Source organism: Jaculus jaculus, chromosome 1 (genome assembly GCF_020740685.1).
Source record: "Jaculus jaculus isolate mJacJac1 chromosome 1, mJacJac1.mat.Y.cur, whole genome shotgun sequence".
NCBI lineage: Eukaryota > Metazoa > Chordata > Mammalia > Rodentia > Dipodidae > Jaculus > Jaculus jaculus.
In genome coordinates, this window is record NC_059102.1 from 332,844,287 (window position 1) to 332,870,793 (window position 26,507).

The 26,507-nt window shown below is 45.1% G+C and overlaps 1 protein-coding gene and 1 pseudogene across 3 annotated transcripts in view; one reads left to right on the forward strand and one right to left on the reverse strand.

The window, feature by feature from the left end:
• The window catches only part of Traf5 (TNF receptor associated factor 5), a 50,492-nt gene extending 27,391 nt beyond the window's left edge, over positions 1–23,101 (forward strand). The window contains exons 2-10 of one of the 3 annotated variants that reach the window (XM_045143176.1): positions 4,839–4,940; positions 7,238–7,500; positions 7,637–7,801; positions 8,660–8,737; positions 9,011–9,085; positions 14,212–14,304; positions 19,012–19,152; positions 21,039–21,207; positions 22,303–23,101. In XM_045143176.1, coding sequence (XP_044999111.1) covers positions 7,336–7,500; positions 7,637–7,801; positions 8,660–8,737; positions 9,011–9,085; positions 14,212–14,304; positions 19,012–19,152; positions 21,039–21,207; positions 22,303–22,880 — 1,464 coding nt within the window. In that variant the 5' untranslated portion in view covers positions 4,839–4,940; positions 7,238–7,335 and the 3' untranslated portion in view covers positions 22,881–23,101. The remainder of the gene's footprint in view (positions 1–4,838; positions 4,941–7,237; positions 7,501–7,636; positions 7,802–8,659; positions 8,738–9,010; positions 9,086–14,211; positions 14,305–19,011; positions 19,153–21,038; positions 21,208–22,302) is intronic. The other 2 variants (XM_045142473.1, XM_045142629.1) reach the window with 2 other exon arrangements.
• On the reverse strand, positions 20,034–20,150 carry LOC123457893 (annotated as a pseudogene).
• Positions 23,102–26,507: the final 3,406 nt, after the last annotated feature.

Consider the following 26,507-nt stretch of genomic DNA (forward strand, 5'->3'; position numbering starts at 1 on the left):
GGAGAATGAACCTTGTGGGAGGACAAGGTCATAGGGTAGGACTTCTGGATGTGTCGTTGCTCTTTACTGCGGCAGACCATACTGTTGTGTGGATGTTTCATATTTGTCTTTCCATTCTGCAGTTAGTTGACATTTCAGTTATTCCCACTTCTTAGACAAGTGTGATATATATTCTATCATGAATATTCATATACAAATTTTAAAGAAAATTTAAACTATGTCCCAGCATCAAAAAAGTTGCAATTCGGCTGGAGAAATGGCTTAGCAGTTAAGCACTTGCCTGCGAAGCCTAAGGACCCATGTTCCACTCTCCACATCCCACGTAAACCAGATTGCAAGATGACACAAGCACACAAGGTCACACATGCTCACAAGGTGGCACAAGCATCTGAAATTCAATTGCAGTGGCTAGAGGCCCTTGTGCACCAATTCTCTCCCCTCCTCCCTCTCTCTTGCTCTTTCTCTCATAAAAAAATATTTTTAAAGTTGCTATTCAGTGTTAGAGGCTGCGGTTATACTCAGTGGTAGAGCTGCTATCCAGCAAGCTAGGACTCAACCCCAGCACAGGAATAAAAGTAAAATAGTTCATGCACAAGTTACATGCATGACCTTACCATCACCTTAAAAAGCTACAGTTGCTACTGTTTTCTGGCTTCAGTCCATTCTTCTCAGGTTGTCAGAACTGTACACGCTTATCTGTGGACTTGCATATTCATTTCTGTTGGGTATGCACCTAAGAGTAGAGCTCTTGGGTTATTTGGCTGTATTGAGTTTAACAACTGCCTGACTGCATTGCAGAGCAACTGCTAGGGATGTTGGTGGGCTCTGGTACCTCCAGGTCCTCCTCCAGCCCTGCTTTGCCAGTGTCCTTCCCATGATCCCCATCAGGATGTACTGACCAGGCTTTCCCTCTGCCTTTCCCTCGTGGCTGCTGATGGTGACCCTCATGTCATGAGCTGATTGGCTTTTGTGTGTCTTCCTCGGCCTGTTTGTAAAGTGGCTAGTCTGTCTCTGGCTGCTGAGCTGCAACTGCTCTTTCTCATACTCCAGACAGAGGTTTCTTACCAGGGGTGTGCTTCCAAGATACTTGTCTCCATTTCATGGGTAGTTCTCACTCTTTTGTTGTTGGTTTTTCGAGGTAGAGTCTCACTCTAGCCCAGGAAGACCTGGAATTCACTATGTAGTCTCAGGGTGGCCTCAAACTCATGGCATTCCTCCTACCCCTGCCTCCTGAGTGCTGGGATTAAAGACATGTGTCACCATGCCCAGCTTTAAAAAAAAAATTATTTATTTGCAAACAGAGAAGGAGCTGTGAGAGAGAATCAGAAAGAAATGGCCAGGACAGAGCCTCTGGCTACTCAGAGGCATGTGCCACTTTGTACACCTGGCCTTACATAGGGATTGGGGAATCAAACCTAGGTCATTAGGCTTTGCAGGCAAGCACCTTTACCACTGAGCAATCTCTTCAGTCCAGTTCTCACTTTCTTGATGGTGTCCTTTGAAGCAGAAAAATCTGTTCATTTTGATGAAATGCAATTTTTCTATATTTTGTTGTTTCTAAGAAACCATTGTCTTGCTCATGGCCATGCAAGTTTTCTCCCTAAAAACTTGATTTATGTTCATTTTGCTATGGGATGTTCAAGCTTCATAGCCTCTGGAAGCTTTCCCTGAGCACCTGGTGTTACCTACATGCTCCTTCTGTGTTCCTTATGATGTATTTTACAGTGGTGTTGCAGTCAGGTTCATATTGCTGGCAGAAATCACCCAACCAAGAGAAGTTTGTGGGAAAAAAGGTTTATTTTGGCTTATAGATAGAGTCAAGGGGATGCTCCATGATAGCAGAAGAAAACGATGGCATGAGCAGAAGCTGGACATCACCTCCTGGCCAACATCATATGGACAACAGTGACAGGAGAGTGTGCCAAACACTGGCAAGGGAAAACTGGCTATAATACCCATAAGCCTGCCCCCCAACAATACACTGCCTTCAGGAAGCATTAATTCCTAAATCTCCATCAGCTGGGAACCTAGCTTTCAGAACACCTAAGTTTGTGGGGACACCTGAATCAAACCACCACATTCTTCCCCTGGCCCCCATAAACTGATAACCATATATGATATAAAATGCAGCACATTCATCTAATTTTAGAAGTCCCCATAGTTTTTAATCAATCCCAATGATGTTCAAACATTCCCATAGTCTGAGATCTCTTAACTGAGCCATAATACAAAAAAAAAAAAAAAATCCCCCCAAAAAATCATAATGGCACTCACACTGCAAAAGATGGCACTGGATACAGCAAAGAAATACTCAACCAATACAAGATTTAAAACAATCAGGGCAAACATCAAACTCTGCAGCTCCAAGTCCAACAACTCTAGTCAATGACAAATCTCCAAGACCAGTAATTCTAACCAGCAATGAGTCTCTGGACTTCCAATTCTGCTTCTCCAGCTAGGTTACTCACAGTCCTGGAAAACCCCATCAGGGCTGGCAGCTCTCCTTAGAAGCCATCTCATGGTCCCAGCATCTCCACTAGGTCTCCACTGCAATCCATGGTTCATCCTCATGGCTCCATCTGGTCTCCATGCAGGTATCCAGCAAACCTGTTTCACATTGCCCATAGCCATTTCCAAAACACAAGACCATGTTGCAAACTCAGTGACACTCTCTTTCCTGCATTTCTTACACTCCACAATACCAGGTAGGGTGCCACTTCGTTAATCCAGGGGGAAATAAAGCAGATCTTGAAGAACAGGACACTCCTTGAACACTCAGACCCTTTCAAAACAATCTACATTCTTCTTGTTGCACCAGTGTAAGTCAGCTGCCCCAATCTCTGAGGTTGTAATCTTCATATAATTGCAGTTGAATGGGCAGAAGTTTCAGCCAAAAGATTTTACTTCAGTGCCATATCCCTCTATTCATACCAGTCCATTTCTATGCAGTGCAACTCTGCACAAGTTCTCAGCACATGGGCATAACAGCAAGCCTCTCATACAAACTGCTTCTAGCACAGTCCAGGCAAAGCTCTTTCTCACCCTCATAAATCCAAACTTCATAGTCCTTAGTTCTTACTGGATTCAGATCTTTCAATTCTGACCCAGAATTGTCCATCAAGCTGTACTTACAGCACTACAAGGCATCTCTTAGGCCAAGATTTCAAATCCTTCCACATTCCTCCTGAAAATCAGCTCCAAAAGGCCAAAGCCACACAGTCAGGTGTCTAACAGCAATCCCATTCCTCTGGTACCAACTTTACTGTTGCAGTCAGGTTCACATGGCTAGCAGAAATCACCCAACCAAGAACAGCTTATGGGAAAAAAGGTTTGTTTTGGCTTACAAAATTTAGGGGAAGCTCTGTAATGGCAGGGGAAAATGATGGAATGATCAGAGGGTGGACATCTCCTCTGGCCAACATCAGGTGGACAACAGGAACAGGAAAGTATGCCAAAAACTGGCAAGGGACACTGGCTATAATACCTGCAAGCCTGCCCCCAACAATACACTGACTTCAGGAGGTTTTAATTCCCAAATCTCCATCAGCTGTGAACCTAGCATTCAGAACACCTAAGTTTTTGGGGGACACCTGAATCCAACCACTACATATGGCTTTCTAGAGGGCTGTTCTGTACTGAATATGTGTGTGTCACCTCTAGACCAGGGTTAGCATGATACAGCCATGGGTGAATTCAGTCAGTTATTGCATGGCTAAGAAAATGGTTCACATTCATGTGTGTGTGTGTGTGTGTGTGTGTATGTGTGTGTGTGTAACTGTACCTGGATTCCTTGCAGCTGCAAACAAATGTCTGGCTTTAAGTGAATAGCTGGAGAATTGAACTCAGGCTGACTGGCTTTGTAAGCAAGTGCCTTTAACCATATATATATATATATATTTGTTTTTTGAGGTAAGATCTTGTTCTAGCCCTGGCTGACCTGGAATTTTCTGTGTAGTCTCAGCACCCTCTACCTCCTGAGTGCTGGGATTAAAGGCATGTGCCACCACACCTGGCCCATTTTTACATTCTTAAGTGAATGAAAAGCTTTTTTTAATGCACAAAATACTAATATCTTATCAATGTCTTGTGAGTCTTAAACTATTTCAAAATAAATTATTTTAAAAATCAAAAGAAGGAAGTTTTATGGCACATGAAAATTACAAGAAAATTTGAGTTTTTGTGCCCATAAACAGTCTGTTATTGTTTTTTTTAAGGTAGGGTTTCACTCTAGCCCAAGCTGACCTGGAATTCACTATGTAGTCTCAGGGTGGCTTTGAGCTCATGGTAGTCTACCTACCTCTGCCTTCCATGTGCTGGGATTAAAGCTGTGCATGCCACTACAGCCGGCTTCTGTGAACAGATTTTGGGGAACACAGCTTTGCTGGTTCTTGCAAGTATCACATCCAGCAGCATGGAGGTGCGGCGGCTGAGATGGCCGCACAGCTGCCCCCGCAAGCCCTGCCTGGCCCTGCACAGAGGAAGTCTGCAACCCGTAAACCCCTCTGTGATGAAGTGGCACTTTGACTTGCCTAGGACGGAAGCAAAAACGTTGTCTTGGTCACAGCCTCTGCCTTGCGACTTTCAACTGTGTGGGGTCAAGTTCACCTTTGCGTTCTCCTAGCTCAGCCTGCGGCACTGAGCGTCCAGTTGGCCTGGTTTGCAGAAGTATGTGTCTGAGATGCACCTAGCTTTGAGTGGAGCATGATGTTTCCATTCCAACCACTGTCTGGAATTTCCATCTTCTTTTTGATAGACCTTAAAGATCAAACTAACAGTAGCTTCATTCCTACTGCTGCAAAGTGTCAGTGTGTGTGAGACCTATCATGTTTATCTTCCAGGTGTTTAAAGACAATTGCTGCAAAAGGGAAGTTCTTAATTTATATGTATATTGCAAAAATGCTCCGGGATGTAATGCCAAGATAATTCTGGGACGATACCAGGTTGGTATTACTGGTGACAGATGCTCCCTGTGCCTGTCTAGTGACTAAAGCCTTATGTGACAGGTCCTGTGTGAGTGTGTAGAGGGTCCCCTTGAGGGCTAACTGTACAGTGGGAGGTGGTGCTGCAACCCACGGAGGGTGGCAGTGTAAATGAAGGGGTTAATTCTGAACAGAATGAGGGAAGAGCATGCTATGTACACTAGACCTTAAATTGTAGGTCAGGAATTATTGAGCCAACAAGATGTGGGTCCATCAGGCAACATTTTGGGGGACTGTGAGGATGCAAGGACTCAAGGGTGGGAGGTAGGCATGACTATTGGAAGGACACAATTATGAGGGTGCCTTCACAGAAGTGTGTACTCTCGCGCCTAGTGCCGTGCGTGTGGGCACTGGCCTGATGTTCATGATTCAAGGCTGGTCATGGCATCTGGACAGAGATGGGGCGTAGTCCAAAGGTGCTGAGAGGAGGCACAACCCAACAGGTGTTGGGGAAGTGTAGGTGAAGGGAGTTAAGTGGGTCTACTGAAACTGTGAGCTGCCCTTTCCTCCAGCTGGGGAAGGCTGGTGAGAGAAAGCTGCCTCTCAGCCCTGTCAGGCTCCATCACACCGTGGGTGACTAAGACACAGCCATCTCTGGCTTCCAGGGAATTGCTTGGCAGCTGCTGAAAATTTCCCCTTACGCCCACATAGCTTGGAACATGCATTTTAGATGATTCAGCCCTTTCTTTATCAAGTCTTCAAATCCCCTGGGCACAGGAGTAATAAATGTATGAACAATGTGCTTGTCAACCCAGGGCTGGCTCTGGAGGCTCCCAGCTGTTTTTGTTTCATGTCCCAGTGCTTTGCCACTTGCTTGGAGTGCAAGCGCTGGAGCAAGGCCTCTTCCCCACGTGCCATCACTTAGCCAGAAACACAGACGGGCCCCAGTGCCGCACCGTTGTCGTGACCAGACGCTGGCTCTGCAGAACAGGATCCGCTTGCTTCCCACCGGTTTCCCTCACTCGTGCTTGCCTCCCTCCTGCTTGTGTGGCAAAGGTCTAGGGTCCTATAGGCCAGCAGAGCTTTGGTAAATGTTAAGTGTGGTGAAAGTTGAAGAGGATTATTCACGTATGTTGACGATTCTGATTTTACCTGTTAGGATAAGTTTTGTTTTTCCTTATCATTAGAAGCAAAAGAAAATAGCAGGGCTGGGAAGGCGGCTCCGAGGGTCAGAGCACTGCAGGCTCGAGGGCCTGAGTTCCGTCTGCAGCGCTCATGTGAAAAGCCAAGCACAGCCGCAGAGCTGTCACCCGCGCTGGGAGCACTGGAGACAAGGGGGTTTCTGGGGCTCCCTGATCAACCAGTCTAACTAAAAAAGTGGCAAGCACCGGGTTCAGTGAGGACTCTGTCTCAGGGAAATAAGATGGAAGAGTGAGAGAAAAGGACACCCAACATCCTCCTCTGGCCTGTGCATGCATGCAGTGGGACATGTGTTGTATTTGTGCACACATTCATGTACCACATGCACATGCATGCATGCACCACTACATAACACACACACACTAAAATAAGTAAATAAATAAAAGTTGAACTTTTTTTTGGTTTTTCAAGGTAGGGTCTCACTGGGGCTCAGGCTGACCTGAAATTCACTCTGTAGTCTCAGGGTGGGCTCAAACTCTCAGAGATCCTCCTACCTCTGCCTCCCGAGTGCTGGGATTAAAGGCGTGCGCCACCATGCCTGGCTTAAAAATTGAACTTTAAAAACAGCTGTAGCCTGCACACAGCCTCTGCTCAGAGTTATTTCACGTTTCAGGCTCTGCGGGCTGTCTGTCTGTCTGTTTCCTGCCCCTCCCACTTTAGAGGGAAGCAGCCAAGGGCTGTGTGTAAATGAACAAGAGTCTGAGAAAGCATCGTTTACAAAACAAGAAGCTGGCCAGGGGAGCCCCTGGGCCTGCACGTGCTGCCTGTGGTGAGGGCCCCTGGCAGATGGATTCTGCACAGCTGTGGTCCCTCGGCAGCACTACGGTAGCTTGCAGTGATGGAGAGACTTGGTTAGCATGTGCCTGCTGTTGAAAGCACCCTGAAATGGACACTGCCCAGGTCATCGACCTCCAGTTCTGTTTAAGAATGCTTCCTGACTGTGCAGTTTGACCATTCTTCGTCTGGGCCCATGAGCCTGCATTTTCTCCGCGTCCTTGCCTGTGTCACTTCCAGAACAGCTTCCTTTCCATGCCTCTCCCTCTTCCTCTGCTGAGTCGGGATGTGCTTTTCTGCCCTCTATCTTTTCTCTGTCTTGTCTCTTATCATCTGTTGTGCAGAGACCAGTAGGATTGCTGGAGGTGAGGATGGAGAGAGCACAAAAGAAACAAAACTGCCTCCAAGAGCTGCCTCGTTCCCTGGCAAGGCTGAAGAGAACATGCAAGAACTCAGCTTCGAACATGAGCTGGCTCCTGAGTTACTAACCAGCTCCAAGTTGGCCTGGTTTCCACCTCTCCCCTCCTCCAGTTCCCACCAAGCTGGACTGGCTTTCACAGCCACCAGTCCAAGCAGCCCTTCTGCCCATCCTCAGGAGAGGCTGCAGGTCTCTTGGCAACTCGGGGGAGGCTGCCCACCCAGCCTTCCCTGTGCCCAGCGGAAGCCCCTTTGTTCTCTGGCCCTCACTGGGCCTTCCAGCCAGCCCCACCCTCACCCTGGCCTGGGGCCGCTCTGTGTTGCAGGACCACCTCCAGCAGTGCTCCTTCCAAGCCGTGCCCTGTTCTAATGAGAACTGCCCAGACGCCATGCTCCGGAAGGACCTGAAGGAGCATTTGAGTGCATACTGTAGGTTTCGAGAGGAGAAATGCCTTTACTGCAAAAAGTATATCGTCGTGATCAATCTGCAGGTAAAAAGAGTAGGCCTCCTGTGGGGCTAAATTCTGTCTGAATGAACGGTCGTGGTGACTCAGTGGGACTGTGTGATGTAATGGGACTGTGTGCACTCAAGAATGGTTGTGGTGACTCAGTGGGACTGTGTGATGTAATGGGACTGTGTGCACTCAAGAATGGTCGTGGTGAATCAGTGGGACTGTGTGAGGTAATGGGACTGTGTGCATTCAAGAATGGTCGTGGTGAATCAGTGGGACTATGTGAGGTAATGGGACTGTGTGCACTCAAGAATGGTCATGGTGAATCAGTGGGACTATGTGAGGTAATGGGACTGTGTGCATTCAAGAATGGTCATGGTGAATCAGTGGGATTATGTGAGGTAATGGGACTGTGTGCATTCAAGAATGGTCGTGGTGACTCAGTGGGACTGTGTGCATTTATGAATGGTTGTGGGGACTGAGGTGGACTGTGTGCATTTTTCATTGCCAGCACAGGCATATGCTTTAATGTGAAAGATGAGTGAGGCCTGGGTCACAGGGAGGTGATGCTAATTGCTGCCCTCTGGATTCGGTCATCAAGCTCAGAGGCAGATGTACCATAGACACCAGATGAACTTTCATATGTGCAAAGGAACCTCACTAGTGTCTTTCTTGAGCCCTGTGCTTCTGATCTTCTTTTACTAGAATCAGAAAGATTTTACATTTTTTTGAGTGAATTCATTTACAACAAGCAGATATCTTTCATCTCTTTTGAATTAGGCTGTAACTTCCTAGGGAGGGCAAGCCACATGACATATCACACCCATGATAAATGCATGACCACTATGGACAGAAAAGAGGACCTTGATTTTGTTTCTCCTGCTTTCTGTGTTTTAGAATCATGAGGAAAACTTGTGTCCTGAGTACCCGGTGTCTTGTCCCAACAAATGTTTGCAGATGATTCCAAGAACTAAGGTAGTTAAATGATCCTTTCCAATGCCTGCATAAGATGAAGTCTTAGCAGTTGTTGTGGTATGGGTTTGCTCAGCTCCACATGGTGGAGGCCTGACACTTCTGCCATCACCACACATGATGACATGTCCTCGTCTGGTCCCTTCGTTTGCATCTTTGCTCTGCCTTGCCATCTTCTCTCCTCCTGAGTCCTCGCATCCTCTCATGCCACCCTGGACTCTCTGCTGTTGAGGAGTCCAGTGATGAGTTTCCATACTGAGGCTGTCCATTTTGTAGGTGACTGAACACCTTGCTGTCTGTCCTGAGGCTGAACAAGACTGTCCATTCAAGCACTATGGCTGTACTGTCAAGGTAAGGTATAGGATGTCCTTTCATTCCTGCCATTATATTTATTTATTTGAGAGAAAGAAAGAAAGAAAGAAAGAAAGAAAGAAAGAAAGAAAGAAAGAAAGAAAGGAAGGAAGGAAGGAAGGAAGGAAGGAAGGAAGGAAGGAAGGAAGGAAGGAAGGAAGGAAGAGAGAGAAAGAGAGAGGGAGAGAATGGGCACGCCAGGGCCTCCAGCCACTGCAAACGAACTCCAGATGTGTGTGCCCCCTTGTGCATCTGGCTAACATGGGTCCTGGAGAGTTGAACCGGGATCCTTTGGCCTTGCAGGCAAATGCCTTAACTGCTAAGCCATCTCTTCAGCCCCCATTCATGCCACTATAATTCACAGGGTAAGGTCTTTTGTTTTGTTTTGAGGTAGGGTTTCACACTAGTCCAGGCTGACCTGGAATTCACTATGTAGTCTCAGGGTGGCCTTGAACTCACAGTGATCCTACCTCTGCCTCTCAAGTGCTGGGATTAAAGGCATGTACCACTTTGTCCGGCAGGTAAGTTCATTTTCCTCTGACTCTACTCAGGATAAGGAAGGAGCTGAAACTGTAGACTGTAAGACTGTAATTACAATAGGGCTCTCCAGGGAAACAGCCACTAGGATGTATATACACACACATACATGTCTTTGTATATGTTAATATAGATGTGTAGAGAGCCAGGCGTGGTGACGCATGCCTTTAATCCCAGCACTCAGGAGGTAGAGGTATGAGGATTGCTATGAGTTCGAGGCCACCCTGAGACTCCATAGCAAATTCCAGGTCACCCTGGGCTAGAGTGAGACCCTACCTTGAAAAACCAAAATAATAATAATAATAATAATAATAATAGAAGATATGTAGAGAAATGCTAAGAAATTGGTCCTGTGAGCCCTGCATCTGCAGGGCAGGCTGGGGTTTGTGTTGCAGTCATGGTAGGAAGAGCTGCTGCCTCTGCATCCTTGTTCTTTGCTCTTAGGCCTTCAGCTGATTGGACAAGATTTATCCACATGATGGTTGAGCCATCTTGTTTACTTCAGGTCAGCAGGCTGGGTTCATCACACCTGCAAAAGACCTTCACAGTAACGCCTAGAGCACTTCTGACCAAGGAACCAGGGACCATAGCCAACCCAGCTGACACATAAAATTAACTGTGATAGTAATTATTTCTAATCCTGGCTCCCTTGCGCCTACCAGGGTTTTGGAACCTTCCAGTCATTCCTCCCACAATTACAAATCTTTGGCTTGATGGTTCTACTGTCCATCACAAAGGATTTTGCAATAAAGCAATGACTGTAGGTGTGTGGTACACTGATGGTCTAGAATATGTGAGGCCCTGGGCTTTTCCTGGGCTTTTTTTTTTTTTTCCAACACAGGATGTCAAACCACTTCACTGAAATAAAGTGATTTTAAATTATGTTTTCAAATGATTTCAGCACTTTAAAATTCCTTTAAGATAATTATTCAATAAATTGTATGAGGAAGATGAAAATAAAAGTTTGATCCCTATTTGAATCCTATTTACAGATACCTCTGAACAGCTATAGAAATTTTAAAAAATCACATTCTAGGGCTGGAGGGATGGCTTATCAGTTAAGGCATTTGCCTGCAAAACCAAAGGACCTAGGTTTGATTTCCTAGGACCCATGTTAGCCAGATGCACAAGGGGCACACACATCTGGAGTTTGTTTGCAGTGGCTGGAGGCCCTGGTACACCCATTCTCTCACGCTCTGTCAAATAAATAAATAAATAAAAATTTAAAAATCACATTCTATATTATCTTATATAAATCTAAAATTATCTCAAAGTGAAGTCTATTTTAAAGATAATAAAAACACAAGAAGAGGATAAATCAATAAATAAAATTTTTAAATGGGCTAGAGAAATGACTCATGGATTAAGGCACTTGCCTACAAAGCCTAAGGACCCAAGTTCAGTTCCTCAATACCCATGTAACTCCAGATGTACAGGGTGGCACATGCACCTGGAGTTCATTTACAGTGGCTAGAGACCTGGCATACCCATTCTATCTGCCTCTTTCTCTCTTAATTAAATAAATAAATACAAACAAAATACAGGAAGAGGGGCTGGGAAGATGGTTCAGTGGTTTAAGGCACTTGCTTACAAAGCCTACTGGCTCAGGTTTGATTTCTTAGTATTCAGGTGAAGTCAGAAAGCCAGATGTATAAAGTGGCACATGCATCTGGAGTTTGTTTACAATGGCAAGAGGCCCTGGTGTGCTTAGTTTTTTCTTTCTCAAATAAATTAAAGATATTTGTTTAAAATATACCAGAAGAGGGCTGAAGAGATTGTTTGGTGGTTAAAGGCCCTTGCTTGCAAAGCCTGATGGCATGAGTTTGATTATCTAGTGTCCACATAAGCCAGATGCACAAAGTGGCACATGCTTCTGGAGTTCATTTGCAGTGGCTAGAGGCCCTGATGGCCCCATTCTTTCTCCCTTTCTCTGCTGGGTGTGGTGGTACACGCCTTTAATGCCCACACTCAAGAGGCTGGAGGTAGGAGGAATGCTGCAAGTTCAAGGCCAACCTGAGACTACACAGTGAATTCCAGATCAACCTGGGCTAGATCGAGACCCTCCCTTGAAAAACCAAAAAGAAAAGAAGTTCCATTTTACTCCAAATAGACATTATAAGTATAATTTCACTATCACAGAGATAAATACTAAAGTATCTTATAGTGTCCTTTTTATGTGGGTGGGGGGTTTCAAGGTAGGGTCTTGCTCTAGCCAAAGCTGGTCTGGAATTCACTATGTAGTCTCAGGGTGGTCTTGAACTCAAGCAATTATTCCTACATCTGCCTCCCAGTGCTGGGATTAAAGGCATGTGCCACCATGCCCAATTCATGTCCAATTTTTTAAAACATAGTGTAGTTTTATCTGTGAAGGAAAATGAACCCATGTAATTACCTTAAGTTATACTGCTAGGGGCGTGTATCTCAGATGTCCTTTCAGTATTCAGTGATCACATGTAGACACACACAAATATGCTATCATGGTATTGTTTATACATCAAAAAAGAAAGAAAGAAAAAAGCAACCTAAGCCCATCACTGTAGTACTGACTATATAACTATATATTCACATTTTGGAACACTGTGTATTTGATCAACAGAATGATTACATATATATGTGTGTTTGTGTGTATAGATATATATTTTTTAAATCCATAGAAGTTTTAAATATTTGTTATTAATGCCCTTAATTATGTTAAAAGTGTCTATATCTCTTCTCATTCTGATGAATAAGTAATACTATGGAATTGGATGTGTAGATGGAGAAAAGAAATTTTGATTCTATCTTTTTATAGTATTAGAGAGAGAGAGAGAGACAGGCAGATATATATAGACAGAATGGGTACATCAGGGCCTCCAGCCACTATGCATCAGGCTTACATGGGTACTGGGGAACTGAACCTGGGTCCTTAGACTTCACAGGCAACCACCTTAACTGCTGAGCCATCTCTCCAGCCCCTCTATATCTTGATATATTGTTTAACATAAGCACATTTTTTCTTTTAACTTTTTATTGACAACCTCTGTGTATATGTGTATATATATATATATACACACACACACACACACACACACCATGGTGATTATAATCCCCTCCCACCATCCTCCTTTATTCCTGCCTCTCCTATCTCCTATCCACTGAACCCTTTTCTTTCCAACTAGTCCTTCTATTTTGATGTCACTGTTTTTTATTGTTACTATTTTTGCCTTCATATGATGCAGGTCTTGTGTAGGGAGCATTGGCCACTGTGAGGTCATCAGTGCCACTGCCACTTTGTGTGTGAAAATAACATTCCAAAGCACTCCTCTGGCTCTTACATTCTTTTTAAAAATTTTTTATTTTATTTATTTGAGGGAGGGAGGGAGAGAGAGAGAAAGAGAGAGAGAGAATGGGTGTACCAGGCCTCCAGCCACTGCAGATGAATTTTAGATGCATGCGCCACCTTATGCATCTGGCTTACTAGGTCCTGGGGAATTGAACCAAGGTCTTTTGGCCTTGCAGGCAAGTGCCTTAACTGCTAAGCCATCTCTTCAGCCCCTGGCTCGTACATCCTTTTCACCACGTGTTGCACAATGGTGCCTGAGTCTCAGAGGGTATGGTAGAAATGTCTCAGTGCTGGGCACCTCACTGCCACTTCTCAGCACATTGATGAGTTTCAAGTCCATCATTAGTCACTGCCTTCTGAGAAGCTTCTCTAACCAAAAGTGAAGGTGGCATTAATCTGTGGGCGTAAACATAAATGTTTAGAGGGCAACTCAATGGGCATTATCTATTTAACCAAACAACAGAAGTAGCTTCCCTTGGGCCTATGCCCCCCCCCCCCCCACCCCAGCCATAGGCTTTTCTTTAGGTTTTTAGTCCCAGGCATGAATTCCCTCCTGTGGAGTGGGCCTCTAATCCAATCAGAGGGCAGTTGGTTTTCTCCATAACAGACGTTTGCACAGTTGCACCAGTTGGCACATTTGGCCTGGCTGGTCAGCGTAAAGCATACAGGCTCCACTGCTCATTAACACCACTGGTGGCTTTTCTTCCCCAGAAGGCTGAGTAGCTCTTCTAGCATCGTGACAGCTAATCAACTGGAAAGGGCTTCCACTTCAGCTCTAGCTCGATTTCTGTGCCTGTAGCCAAAACATGTGGTGTCTTCAGCAATAGGCCTTGCCATCTAGTTCTGGTGGGCAACTGAGAGACTTGGCAAAAGCCTATAATGTCCTGGGGGCATCAGGGGCCTCCCTGGATAACCACTTGTAGGGAATTATCCCTTAAGTACATTTTTCTTTCATTTAAACACCTATTTGAGGGCTAGAGAGGGGGGTCAGCAGTTAAGCGTGTATACCACTTAAGCATGAGAACCTTATGTCAGTGTCAGGCAGCCAGAGCATGAGTGAACTCAGTGCTGAGCATTTTGATAGTGGCCTGATTCTTTTAAGTATACGGTTGCCTCATGGGTGCGATATAATCCTAAAGGACCTGGTGGAGTCCAGCTAGAAACAGGTACATGTAGAAATGAAGTCAGCAATGTCACTGAGGTTCTGCATTACCCTCTAATCTTGAATCCTCTCCATGACTGGATTTTCTCGGTCCTCTTGTTGAAGGACAAGCAGGGAAACTTGAGGGAACATGAGCACGAGGCCCTGCGAGACCACATGCTGCTGGTTTTGGAAAAGAACCTCCGACTAGAAGAGCAGGTAGGTCTTGGAGGCCTGTGTGCACAGTGGACTTTAGAGGTTTGCCTGCTGCTTCTGTCTACTTTCTCTCTGTGTCAGTGTCATTCAGCTGAAGGTAGATGGGCTCGATGCCCCCTTTTAAAGGAACTAAGCTCAGAAAGTTCTGACATGTTTGTAACCTGTGACAGATTCAGTCTCAAGCCCAAGTTGTGATTCTTTATTTTTTAGTATTCAATTATTTTATTTTCCAAGTTGCGATTCTAAAGCCTGTCTGTAGGTGGTTCACCATGCTGCCTCCACAGAACTGTCCATGCATTCTGCAGTCCCTGCCTGGGACCAAAGCATCTAGTAGCTGCTTGTATTTTTCTCTTCTTCCTTCCCTCCCTCCCTTCCTTTCTTCCTTCTTCCCTCTCTCCCCTTTTTCCTACCCTTCCTTCTTTCCTTTTTGTGCATCTGCAGCTGGAGAATTGAACCTGAGTCAGCAGGCTTTACAAGTGTCTTTGACTGCAAAGTCATCTCCCAGCAGTCCCTGTTGGTCATTCCTTACGATCACAAACTTGACTCTAATGCTTCCTCATCCTCCCCTCACGATTCTGCAGCAGCTGTCAAGGCACCCATCCTCAGCACAGCTGTAGGCCCTGTGCCCTCCTGTACTTGACAGCTTCTCGGTAGTTCTTCCCTCCTGCACCACACCATCTCCTTCCCTTCCATCAGAGAGTGGAGGCACATGGGTACGGGAGTCCTGAAAGAACTGGCAGTGGCCAGAGGTGGAGCAATAGGAATAATTTGCACAGCAAAATCAGTGATGAGTAAATATGAACGAGTACAGGTATATTTAAGCAAGTAAATAAAACTCTTAGAAGTCTTCTTAATTCAAAATGGGTTTTTATCTCCCATTCCTGCACTGTCCTAACCAAGTGCTAGAGGTTAACATGGCCAGGGACGTCATAGGCCATCGATCTCAGGATCTGTGCTTCTCTCCTGCGCTGTTCTTCTAGTCTAAAAGAAAAAGCACAAGCCAAACCCACTGAGGTAGGGTCTCCACCCTTGTTGTTCTGCTTGTGTGTGGGGGCGGGAGGGTTATATGTACGTGTATGTGCTCTTGTGGCACCTCATGTGCTTGCCTGCAGGTGGAGCTGGGGCTGGGGGGCCTGTGCTGAGCCATCTCTCCAGCCCTCCACCCTTTATTTGAAACAGGGTCTCTCTCTGAACCTAGAGCTCACCATTTGCCTGGACTGTCTAGCCAGTTTGTGCTAGGAATTCCCTAGCTGCGCCTCCCCAGTGCTGCTGTTACAGGCATGCACCATGGCTTTTACATAGGTGCTGAGAATCCAATCTCAGGCCCTCATGTTTGTGTGGCAAGCACTTTATTGACTGAGACATCTCCCCAGCCTGATATTTTAAAATTAAATCAGTATGACCTTAAAATAATTGACTATCTCTTCTAAGTACTATGGACATAAGTTAAGTCTAAACCACTTACCCTTGAGAAGCTTTGTAACCTGACAGATGTATACTTACTTCATACCATACATACTTATTTCACTGAGCTGTGATTATCAAGTGGAGTTATATGTGCAGATATCTGCCAATCCTGGAGTACTCCTGGTAGACCCCCCGGAAATGCTGATTCTGATGAGCAGTTGTTATAAAAGTTAATCATTGTGTGAGACCATCTGAGAGGATCTCTCAAACTTCTGTAGAGAAGGCTGTCCCTCTTCAGAGAAGGAATTTTACTCCTGCACATCATTTTGTGATGGCCAATTTCATATTAAAATGGGTGAGTTCCAGGGTCAGAACCAGGAGAAAATGAGAAAGAGTGACTCAGTGCTAACAGTGGTGGCAGACATGTAACTGCAAGCTCTTTGTGCATCTCTTACTTCATTCATTTCACCCATCTGTTCATTCAGTAGACAGCACATGTCAGGTACAGTGATTTTTTGCTAGGAACACTGAGTCTAGGAAGGAGCTCACAGAAATATAAACAGATAAGCTTCCATGTCTCCTGGGGCATCAGCAAGTTGCTTGGGAAGCTGAGGAAGGCTTTTCATGGTAGGACATCCAAGCTGCAACTTGAGGAAGAAAATATTCGTCAGCTTAAGTGGAAGAAGGACATGCAGAAGGAGGTGAGCTTGTGCCTAGACAAGTTGGCTGGTTTATGGAAATGGGATCTTAAGGGGCCTAGATTCCCAAGTGTGAGGCAGGAATAGCAGGAGACTGGTAAGCTGGGTCCAGGCAGCAGTGGCCTTCCGTGTACGCTAAGTACTGAGTGCTGTGTGTTTAATTGCCGCCTCACTCACGCACACTCCGCTTTGCTCCAGAGGGCTGAAGCCGAGGTGCCGAACCTTTTGAAAGTGCATCATGACAGTCAGCTACAAATGTGTTAGGCCACATTCTTAGCTGTTCTGGGACACAGATTGGACATGCCCGGATTTCATGGTCAAAAGTTGCAAGTAGAAAGTGTTAGGGAGATACTTGCCCAGCTTATTGTTTTTTAAAAATAAAATAGGTGTGTAGGAGCGATGGCTTAGCAGTTAAGGCACTTGCCTGTGAAGCCTAAGGACCCATGTTCTACTCTTCAGATCCCACGTTAGCCAGATGCACAAAGATGAGGCAAGCGCAAGGCCACACATGCCCACTAGGTGGTGCAAGCATCTGGAGTTCGATTTTAGTGGCTGAGGCCCTGGCATGCCAGTTCTCTGTGTGTGTTTTGTGTGTGTGTCTCAAAAAGAAAAAAAAAAGTGAAAATAGTTAATTACAGAATGGCAATCAGTAGTGAGGGTGTGGAGCCCAAAAGCCTGCCTGCAGATTGGCCTAGGGAGTTTGAGCACCTAGTTCATGTCTCTCTTTCCAAAGTTCCTCATATGTAAATGGATCCGTGGAAAGGGAAGAATAAGATGCTGTATGTAAACACTCTGCACAGTGCCTAGACACTTCCATATTAAGAGGAAGTGAGATGCTGGAGGTGGCAGTGACTTAGCCCTTGTATGAGCTGCAGTTAGAAGATCTAGAGACATTCTGAGGCTGAAAGGCATGTTGTAAGTTTGGGAAGTAGAAAACATGGGGATGTTGTTAATTAAGTGGGCACCCCAAGAACAGAAACAAGTAGGAGGTGAGTGTGGAAGAGGAACACTGAGGTAGTTTTTGGTTGCCTGGGTGGTAGATCTACGTGGAAGATTCTGTGGCCAGAGGGCAAGTGGGTGTGAAAGTGTTTGTGTGCCCACTCATCAAACACGCATCCAGTGTTGTGTGTTGTGTCTGCTATGGTGTAGCCTCAAGAAATGATCTAGTGGAGGAAAAGGACCAAGACAGCAAAAGCAAGTTACAGGAGGGAATAAGAAGTCATGAGCCCAGAGGTGGCTTAGGTGGGTAGTGATAGTAAGGAACTATTTCCAAGAGGATGTGCCTTTGAGTGGTGGTCTTGGGTATGATAGTTGCTAGATGAACAGAGAAGTGTCTGCAGGAGCTGAGCCTGGAGGGTGTAGTGTAGTCTTGCTGGGGAGGGTGCCACATGGGTTATGAACAGGCATAAGTCCACAGCAGATCACATAAGGCCTAGTATGGCCTATAAAAGAAAGTCACTAGAAGCCGGGCATGGTGGTGCATGCCTTTAATCCCAGCACTTGGGAGGCAGAGGTAGGAGAATTGCTGTGAGTTCAAGGCCACCCTGAGACTACATAGTTAATTCCAGGACAGCCTGAGCTAGAGTGAAACAACCCTACGTTGAAAACAGCAACACCAATAAATAAATAAAGTCATTAGAAATATCTAAGTAGGTGGTGTAGGGTAAGAAGCTATTTGTCACAGTCCACAGATGAGAAATGATGAAAGCTGAAAAGATGAAAAACTGGCCCTGGTGATACATGCCTTCAATCCCAGCATTTGGGAAGTGGAGGCAAGAGGATCAGGAGTTCAGAGTTATCTTTGGCTACACAGTGAGTTCAAGACTAGCTTGAACTACATGAGACCCTGCCTCACAAAAGCATCCAACCAGACTGGGGATATAGCTCTGCAATTAAAAGCACTTGCTAGGAGGCACATGCATCTGGAGCTCATTTGCAGTGGCTGGAGGCCCTGGCATGCCCATTCTCTTCCTCTCTCTCAAGTAAATAACTAAACTCATAAATAAAATCTTTTTAAGTGCTTGCTTGCAAAAGCCTGCCAGCTTGAGTTCAGTTCCTCAGCATTCATGTATAGCTGTTCATGGGCGAGACTTCTTGCTTGTAGGCGGATGGGTTACCTAAACTCTCTTCCTGTTTCCTCTTGTGACAAATGGGCCATATTCATGCCTTTGCCATAGGGTTCTTTGAGGGTTAAGAGAGGGGAAGGACAGAAGGATCTGGTAGAAATTCATGCAATTCTGTCAGCTAGTACAATTATTACTGTACTGTATGTGCGCAAAACATCTGCTGTGGTATGGTGATTGGCCCCTTGGTTGCTTCATAAGCACACACTGCAAGGATGAGCTGTACCAGTTCAGTAAACTCAGGTTAGTAAATGTCACCAGGTACCCAGCACCGCAGGTAAGTAGAGCCAGCTGATGAGAAATTCTGTGGATTACTATTTTTGAGACTACCTTCAAATATTTTCCTAGAAATACATATGAATCTACCTGTGAATGTTATCTAGAAATACATATGTACTTTTCCATCTTGCCTGCAAGGACTCTCTGAGCTTGTGTGTGTATTTCGTTGGCCTCACTTTCCCCCTTCACCTTGCTGTTGCTAGATTTCTGACTTACACAAGAGCCTAGAACTGAAGGAGAGTAAGATCCAGCAGCTGGCGGAAACAGTGAAGACATTTGAAAAGGAGTTCAGCCAGTTCACACAGCTGTTTGGCAGGAATGGAAGCATCCTGTCAAACATCCAGGTGAGATGGGCCAAGCTTTGGCAGCCAGGGTTTTCTTTTTAAAGTTTTAGATGGAAGCCATTTCAAATGTACAGAGAAGTTGTGAGCAGTCCATAATGCAGCACTCACCCTTGTCAACACTTTGTCCTGTGTGCTTTGTCACGGGCCCACCACCCGAGTGCTGGCGTGCACATGTGCTTTCTGGACCACTGAGCATACACTGCACGTATCATGGCCCTTTGCCTGAATGTGCTCAGCATGTACTCCCTGAGAATACAACCACCTCTTCTGTAGCCTCCAGTATGTTTGGTAATGCCTGCAAGTTCAACTTGTTTAAAAAAAAATTATTTACTTATTTGCAAACAGAGAGAGAGAGAGAGAGAGAGAGAATGGGTGCAAGAGGGCCTTCAGCTGCTGCAAACATGTTCCAGACGCATGTGCCACTTTGTGCATCTGGCTTTAATATGGGTACTGGGGAATCAAACCTGGATCCTTGGGCTTTGTTGGCAAATGCCTTAACTGCTGGGCCATATCTCCAGCCCAAGTTTAACATGTACACAATGATTTCATAAAACCTACGGCAACTGGGGTCTTTCTGTTGGCCTCATATTTGTAGATACATTGAGGCATCTTCAGTTCTGCATTTTTTAGACAAGAAAGTGAAACCATTAATTCCCCTAGGAAGATGATGCATTGAACATTACTAACAGAGAGTAAAAAATTCCTCTGTAAATCATGAATGTTAAATAGTAACAGCTGGATCCCCAGTGAATAAGCATTCTTATGATTATCAAATTTATCATGAAAGTTTATGCACTTTATTAACTTTTTCAAGTTTCACTAATCTTAGAACAAGTTACAGTAAAATTTTAATTAGGCCTTATGAAAACCCTTCAACATTATATTATAACCATTTGGAGGGACCACAATGACCTCAGGTGTCCTTAAAGCTCATAAAATGGCATCACAATTGCCAGCTGTTTCTAAATTTCTGCAGAAGCAGATTAATTGGCTGGTTAGTGGAAAATTTGAAGATGTGGTATGGGTAGTATATTTGAAATTTGCATTACCCTAGAAAATCTAAGCCATGAAACTTCCATACTTGTCAACACAACATATACATATGTAAGTGCATATAAGCATATTATACGTATAGTATACATATGTTGTTTGTACACATGAGCATGTTCAGAAAAAAGTAGCCCAACATATATCACTATTACTACCTCCATTTCGATCTTTTTAGAATTAAGGCTGTAAGGAAAGGTGGGGTAGCGTTATTGAAACCCTTTCGCCTGAGAGAGCAGTAGAACAGCAAGCCCTGGCTCGAGGCCAAGCTCCCCTGCTGCTCCGGCCGGACGGGCAGGCCTAGTGTGGCCCACACTCAGCCTCCTCCAGAACAGGGTCAGGAGTGGCTTCTCGAGAAGGAAGGGCTACTAGGAGCTGCAGCCAGAGGGTTAAGAGAACCGGGGGGGAACTGAGGGGAGGCTAGATGCCTGAGAGGAAAGCCAAAAGATTTGCAACAAGAGGTGGGATAGGAGAGGAGGAAGAAAAATAGAGGCTCATCTCTGATTTTTTCACTGAATTTTCTCTTATGAACTGTTTATTTTTCATTTCATTAACTGTTTAAATGTCAAATGCTTGAATTAAAAATTTTAATCTTGGGCTGGAGAGATGTCTTAGTGGTTAAGGCACCCCATGGTTGACTCTCCAGATCCCTCATAAGCCAGACACAGGTGACACGTCGCACATGCACACAAGATGGCACATGCAACTGGAGTTTGATTACAGTGGCTGGAGGCCTTGGCACACCAAGTTGCTGTCTCATAAAATACAAAAAATTGTAACCTTAGCAAATTAAGAAAATATTGACTACTTAAAAAATATGATCCATCTTGTACTGAAAGGTTCTCACCAGTCACATCGACAAATCTGCTTGGCTAGAAGCTCAAGTTCGTCAGTTGTTACAAATGGTTAACCAGCAACAGAGTAAACACGACCTGAGGCCTTTGGTGGAAGCAATTGATACCGTGAAAGAAAAAATTACCCTTCTGGAAACCAGCGATCAGAAATTAGGTACGTTTCCTAGTCCACCTCTTTCTCATGGCTCCTTCATCCGCGCATTCAGGCTGCTCAGGCAAAAATGAGGGGACCTAATGGGGCAGAAACAGACCAAAAAACTTCAAGAACAAGCTGGGCATGGTGATGCACACCTTTAATCCCAGCACTCAGGAGGCAGAGGTAGGAGGATTGCCATGAGTTCAAGGCCACCCTGAGATGACAGGTTAATTCGAGGTCAGCCTGGACCAGAGTGAGACCCTACCTCGAAAAACCAAAAACAAAAAAAAAAAAAAAAAAAGAACTTCAAGAACAAGGCGTAGTGATTTTTTTTCATCAATTTTTTTTTGAGGTAGGGTCTCACACTAGCTCAGGCTGTCCTGGTATTCACTATGTAGCCTCAGGGTGGCCTTGAACTCATGGTGATCTTCCTACCTCTGCCTCCTGAGTGCTGGGATTAAAGGTGTGCGCCAGATTTTTAAGGAGATTCGAAAATGAAAGAAGCTAAGGGAGAGAGGAGATGGGACAGTTATTATAGGTACAGAAAAATATGGGGCTTTGGCTATTTTAAAACATTTTAGCCTGGAAATGTAGGCTCAACATGCAAATTCATGCTAGACAAGTGCTCAGTGTGTCTTCTGCTTCATCAAGCTGGGCTTCAAGTGCATATCTCTGTCTGCTTGATGTCAGCTCCCCAAGATATGACACTCAGTTACTGTTAGTAATTATAAATGGCCCACCTAGCCTGGATATTCGTGACCTCACAGCACCTGACGCTACCTACACAAGACCATCATAATAGGAGGAAAAAGATCATGACATCAAAATAAAAGAGAGACTGATTGAGAGGGGGAGGGGATATGACGGAGAGTGGCGTTTCAAAGGGGAAAGTGGGGGGAAGGAGGGAATTACCATGGGATATTATTTACAATCATGGAAGTTGTTAATTATAAAAAGTAAATGACCTACCTATGGATACTGAGTTGACTTCATCTTTAAGATGTTAGCATATTGCTGATTCTTTTCAGATAACAAAATTTCATTTGGAGCAAAAAATACAAAAGCCTCTTTAGATCCGTGTTCTAGGCTCCTGTCTTGCTCTTCTCTTTGCAGTTGTTTTAGAAGGCGAAACTAACAAGCACGACATGCATATTAACGTCCACAGAGCGCAGCTGAATAGAAATGAAGAGCGGTTTAAGCTGCTCGAGGGCGCCTGCTACAACGGGAAGCTCATTTGGAAGGTGACAGGTTACAGGAAGAAGAAGAAGGAGGCCGTGGACGGGCACACAGTGTCGGTCTTCAGCCAGCCCTTCTATACCAGCCGCTGTGGCTACCGGCTCTGTGCCAGAGCATACCTGAATGGGGATGGGTCCGGGAAGGGGACACACTTGTCCCTGTACTTTGTGGTGATGAGAGGAGAGTTTGACTCATTATTACAGTGGCCATTCAGGCAGAGGGTCACCCTGATGCTTTTGGACCAGAGTGGCAAGAAGAACCACATTATGGAGACCTTCAAAGCTGACCCCAACAGCAGCAGCTTTAAGCGGCCTGATGGAGAGATGAACATTGCGTCTGGCTGTCCCCGCTTTGTGGCTCATTCCACTTTGGAGAGCACCAAGAACGCCTACATTAAAGATGACACCCTGTTCTTGAAAGTTGCCGTGGATTTAACTGACCTGGAGGATCTCTAGCGACTGTTGATAGTGGGATAAGAAAGTTCCTCAGGGACACATCTGATTGTCTTACTGCCCTGGATTTGTACACAACATGCGTTTGTATTTTGGCTTTTTGCCTTTAACGTCTTTTGTGCCATCTCCTTTTTGTATCTGGCCCTTTCCCAGTTTGAAACTTAACACTCAGAATATTGTTATTTATGCTTGCATCTCATGAAAGATGGTGTTCTGAAAATACACTCTGAGGCTTACCTCTCATTGGTGTTCAGGGGAGTGTCACAAGATTGAAATGTGGTCTCTACTGGCTGGCCTGTTCTGTCCACCCCTGGCCCCAGGCCTGCACCAGTACATCTTGTCAAAGTCAGGCTGTTCCACTTTAGTAGCATGTAAGGCAGTTACAGATGACATGCCATGTTTGGACCAGGTTTCTTCAGTTAAGTACTAACCCTTGGGACATTACTGTGCCTCTAAGTACCTTCATGATGTTCACCAGCAGTTTGCAAGCACAATTTTGCAAAGCTGGTAAATGAGGTTAGCACTTTATTCTCCATTCTGAGGTAGAACAGGAGGAACTGGATAGTATCTATTTAAGGAGATTCAGATTTTATTATCTTCAACATGAAAACGATCTTCATATGGTCAGATTCAACCAAATGAATACACATATAGCATGTTTACATACAAACAGTTTGAAGGTATTGTGGAAATGAGTTAATGTCTGAGAAGAATTTCTTACAGGTTAGAGAAAACACTGTACATGGATAAAAGGAATTAAAACACAGGGAGAAAACCACTACAAGGTGTTATGGGTGGTGGCCATCCCAAAGGACTGAAACCAAACAAACAAGTATGTAATAAAAATCTATTGAGACACTCCTTACAGCCGCTGGTGAGTGCAGGCAGAGCTGGTCGTCAACACATCACCTCAGGCTAACGTAGTGCCTGCCTCTGGCCTACAGGGCAGACCCAGGGCCTCCCATTTTACTGCTGTATCTCCAGGGTCACTGTCTACAAGAGTGGAAGACCACATTGTGGTGAGTAATTTTAAAGTGAATTTTTCAACTTATAGCTGAGTCATCTCTTCCACCATGGCTTTGTATTTTAACCAGCGTCTGTGTGTATAAAGCATATTATAGTATGGTTAGTGGAGCGCAGGGTCCCTTCATCTCTAAAACAGGAAGTTGTCACAGGATGCAGAGTAAAACGTGGTCTTTTTCCAAAAATAAGAATTGTGGTTGTTTTAAAACAATGGATCCAAAAAAAAAAAAAGGATCCATGTAAGCCAGCTTTTCTCTCATGACTTGACAGTTATTTTTATTCTATAGCACCTTAAATTCTTGTTGCTGCTTTGGTATAATCTTCATTCTGATGAGAATACCGAGGCATAAAGGGGATCTACTATCCTTGAGGAAGATATGTAAGGATTACTGTGTGATGGGAAGGTGGGGTACATGTTAATGTATAATGGTAGGTCTGAATTCCGACCCCTGACCTCTAAACTTGTTATTTTCAAAGAAACAAGAGATACTCACAACCAGGTTCTACCCAAGAACTGGATACAAGTACACAGGACAGTAAGGTACAAACCCTTCATGTGGCCCCTGGACACTCAGCCCACACCACCAGCTCTCTCTTTTCTCTTAGAAATGTAAGTCTTACATAGAACTCTGAACTGGAAGGAAAGTGAGATGGAGGCGCAGTGGGGGCTTCTCGTGGGGAAATCATCCAGGAAGTTTAGAGGAGGAAGGGGTGTCTGCGGGGCATTTGGAGGAGGACTGCTCAGAGGTACGAGAAGTTCCAAGGGTGGTAGGAGGCGGGGCATCAACCCTTTGCAGAGCAGCTGCTGTCACCTCACGGCTAACCCTTAGACTCTCGTTCACCCACACTGCGGGCCAGTTTGTGTCTGACCTGCCTGTGCCTTGGGCTGGCGACTCATATGTGTAAGCACCTGCTGTGCCTCCTAACGTCCGAGGGGTGGGCTCACAGGCACCGCAGTGCGCACTCCCCGCCCTACAGGAATATAGAGAATATGAATCAGAAAACCTCTTCTCCCACCAGTTTCAGCCCGTTGTTCCTTCCTGCCATCTACCTCACTTATAACCTCATCAGGCTAGAATATGTACCCTAGATTCCCCCCTTTCCCCAAATTGACTTCTAAAAATGCCCTAACAGTTCAACTGCCAATTTAATCTCCAAATAATTTCAAGTGACCTAATTTATCTGCCTGCCCCGACTATAAACTGCTGCCACTTTAGGCCTACAGTATTTTCATTCACATACACCCATTCCTCCTATTTTTAATTTTGCCATTCAAATTCTTACTCCCTGCTGTCCCCTGGTAACCCTAAGGTGAAAATATAAGGACTCCCTATACACCACCCAGACTTTGGCAAGTCCTGGGATAAAGTCCAGCTTCCCTAGCATGGCCCTTCATGCCCACCTCTACCCCTCCAGCCTTACTTCCTGACCTTTCTTTCTTTGCATTTAGCAGTACCATCCCAAGCCATGTGACATGGATTTCAGAGTGTACTACCGATGCCCTAGAACACACTTCACATCCACTTCTTTCTTTGGTGGATTCTTACCCTTTGTAATTCTGCAGGGCCTTGTTTCTAGATGCCTTCCCAACCTACACCTACTCTGCCCTCCACTAAGCTCTTGGCATGTGCTCTATATTCCTTGCCCACTCATCAGCTACTGGCTTTTCTGTCTTTTTTAAAAAATATTTTTATTCATTTGAGGGAGAGAATGAAGCTGATAAAGAGAATGGGCACACCAGGGCCTCCAGCTGCTGCAAACAAACTCCAGATGCATGCACCACCTTGTGCATCTGGCTTACATGGGCCCTGGGGAATTGAACCTGGATCCTTTGGCTTTGCAGGCAAATACCTTAACCACTGAGCCATCTCTTCAGCCCTATTTTTTTATTTAAATTTTTTGGTTTTCATTTATTTATTTGAGAGCGACAGACAGAGAGAGAAAGAGGCAGATAGATAGACCTCCAGATGCGTGTGCCCCTTGTGCATCTGGCTAACGTGGGTCCTGGGGAATCGAGCCTCGAACCAGGGTCCTTAGGCTTGACAGGCAAGCGCTTAACTGCTAAGCCATCTCTCCAGCCCCTATCTTTTATTTTTAAACAGTGTGTTATACCACAGTCCTGTGGAGGCTGGCCTTGATCCCACTATGTTGTCAAGGATGATCTTGAACTCCCAAACCTCCTGCCTCTACCTCCACATCCAGGGATTACTGGATGTACCACCATACTTGACAGAAAATCTGACATGTCAAGCTTGCAGTGCTATATGTATTTGTAATATTAATGTTAGAACAAATGTCAAACTTGACCTCATATATTATCTGTGGCTCAGTCCCAGAAACACAGATGACCAATGTGTAAATGTCCTGGCTGCCTCGTGGGCTTTACCTCTATACTTCTCCTTACTGTGCCCTTAGAAAGTCTCTCTCTCTCTGCTCCCTCTCTAAATGGTCTATAAGTGGGCTGAAGAGATGGTCACCAGTTAAAGACATTTGCTTGCAAAGCCTGACAGCCCGGATTCAATTTCCCTGTACCCATGTAAGCCAGATGCACAAAGTGAACACATGCATCTGGAGTTTGTCTGCAGCAGAAAGAGGCCATGGCATGAC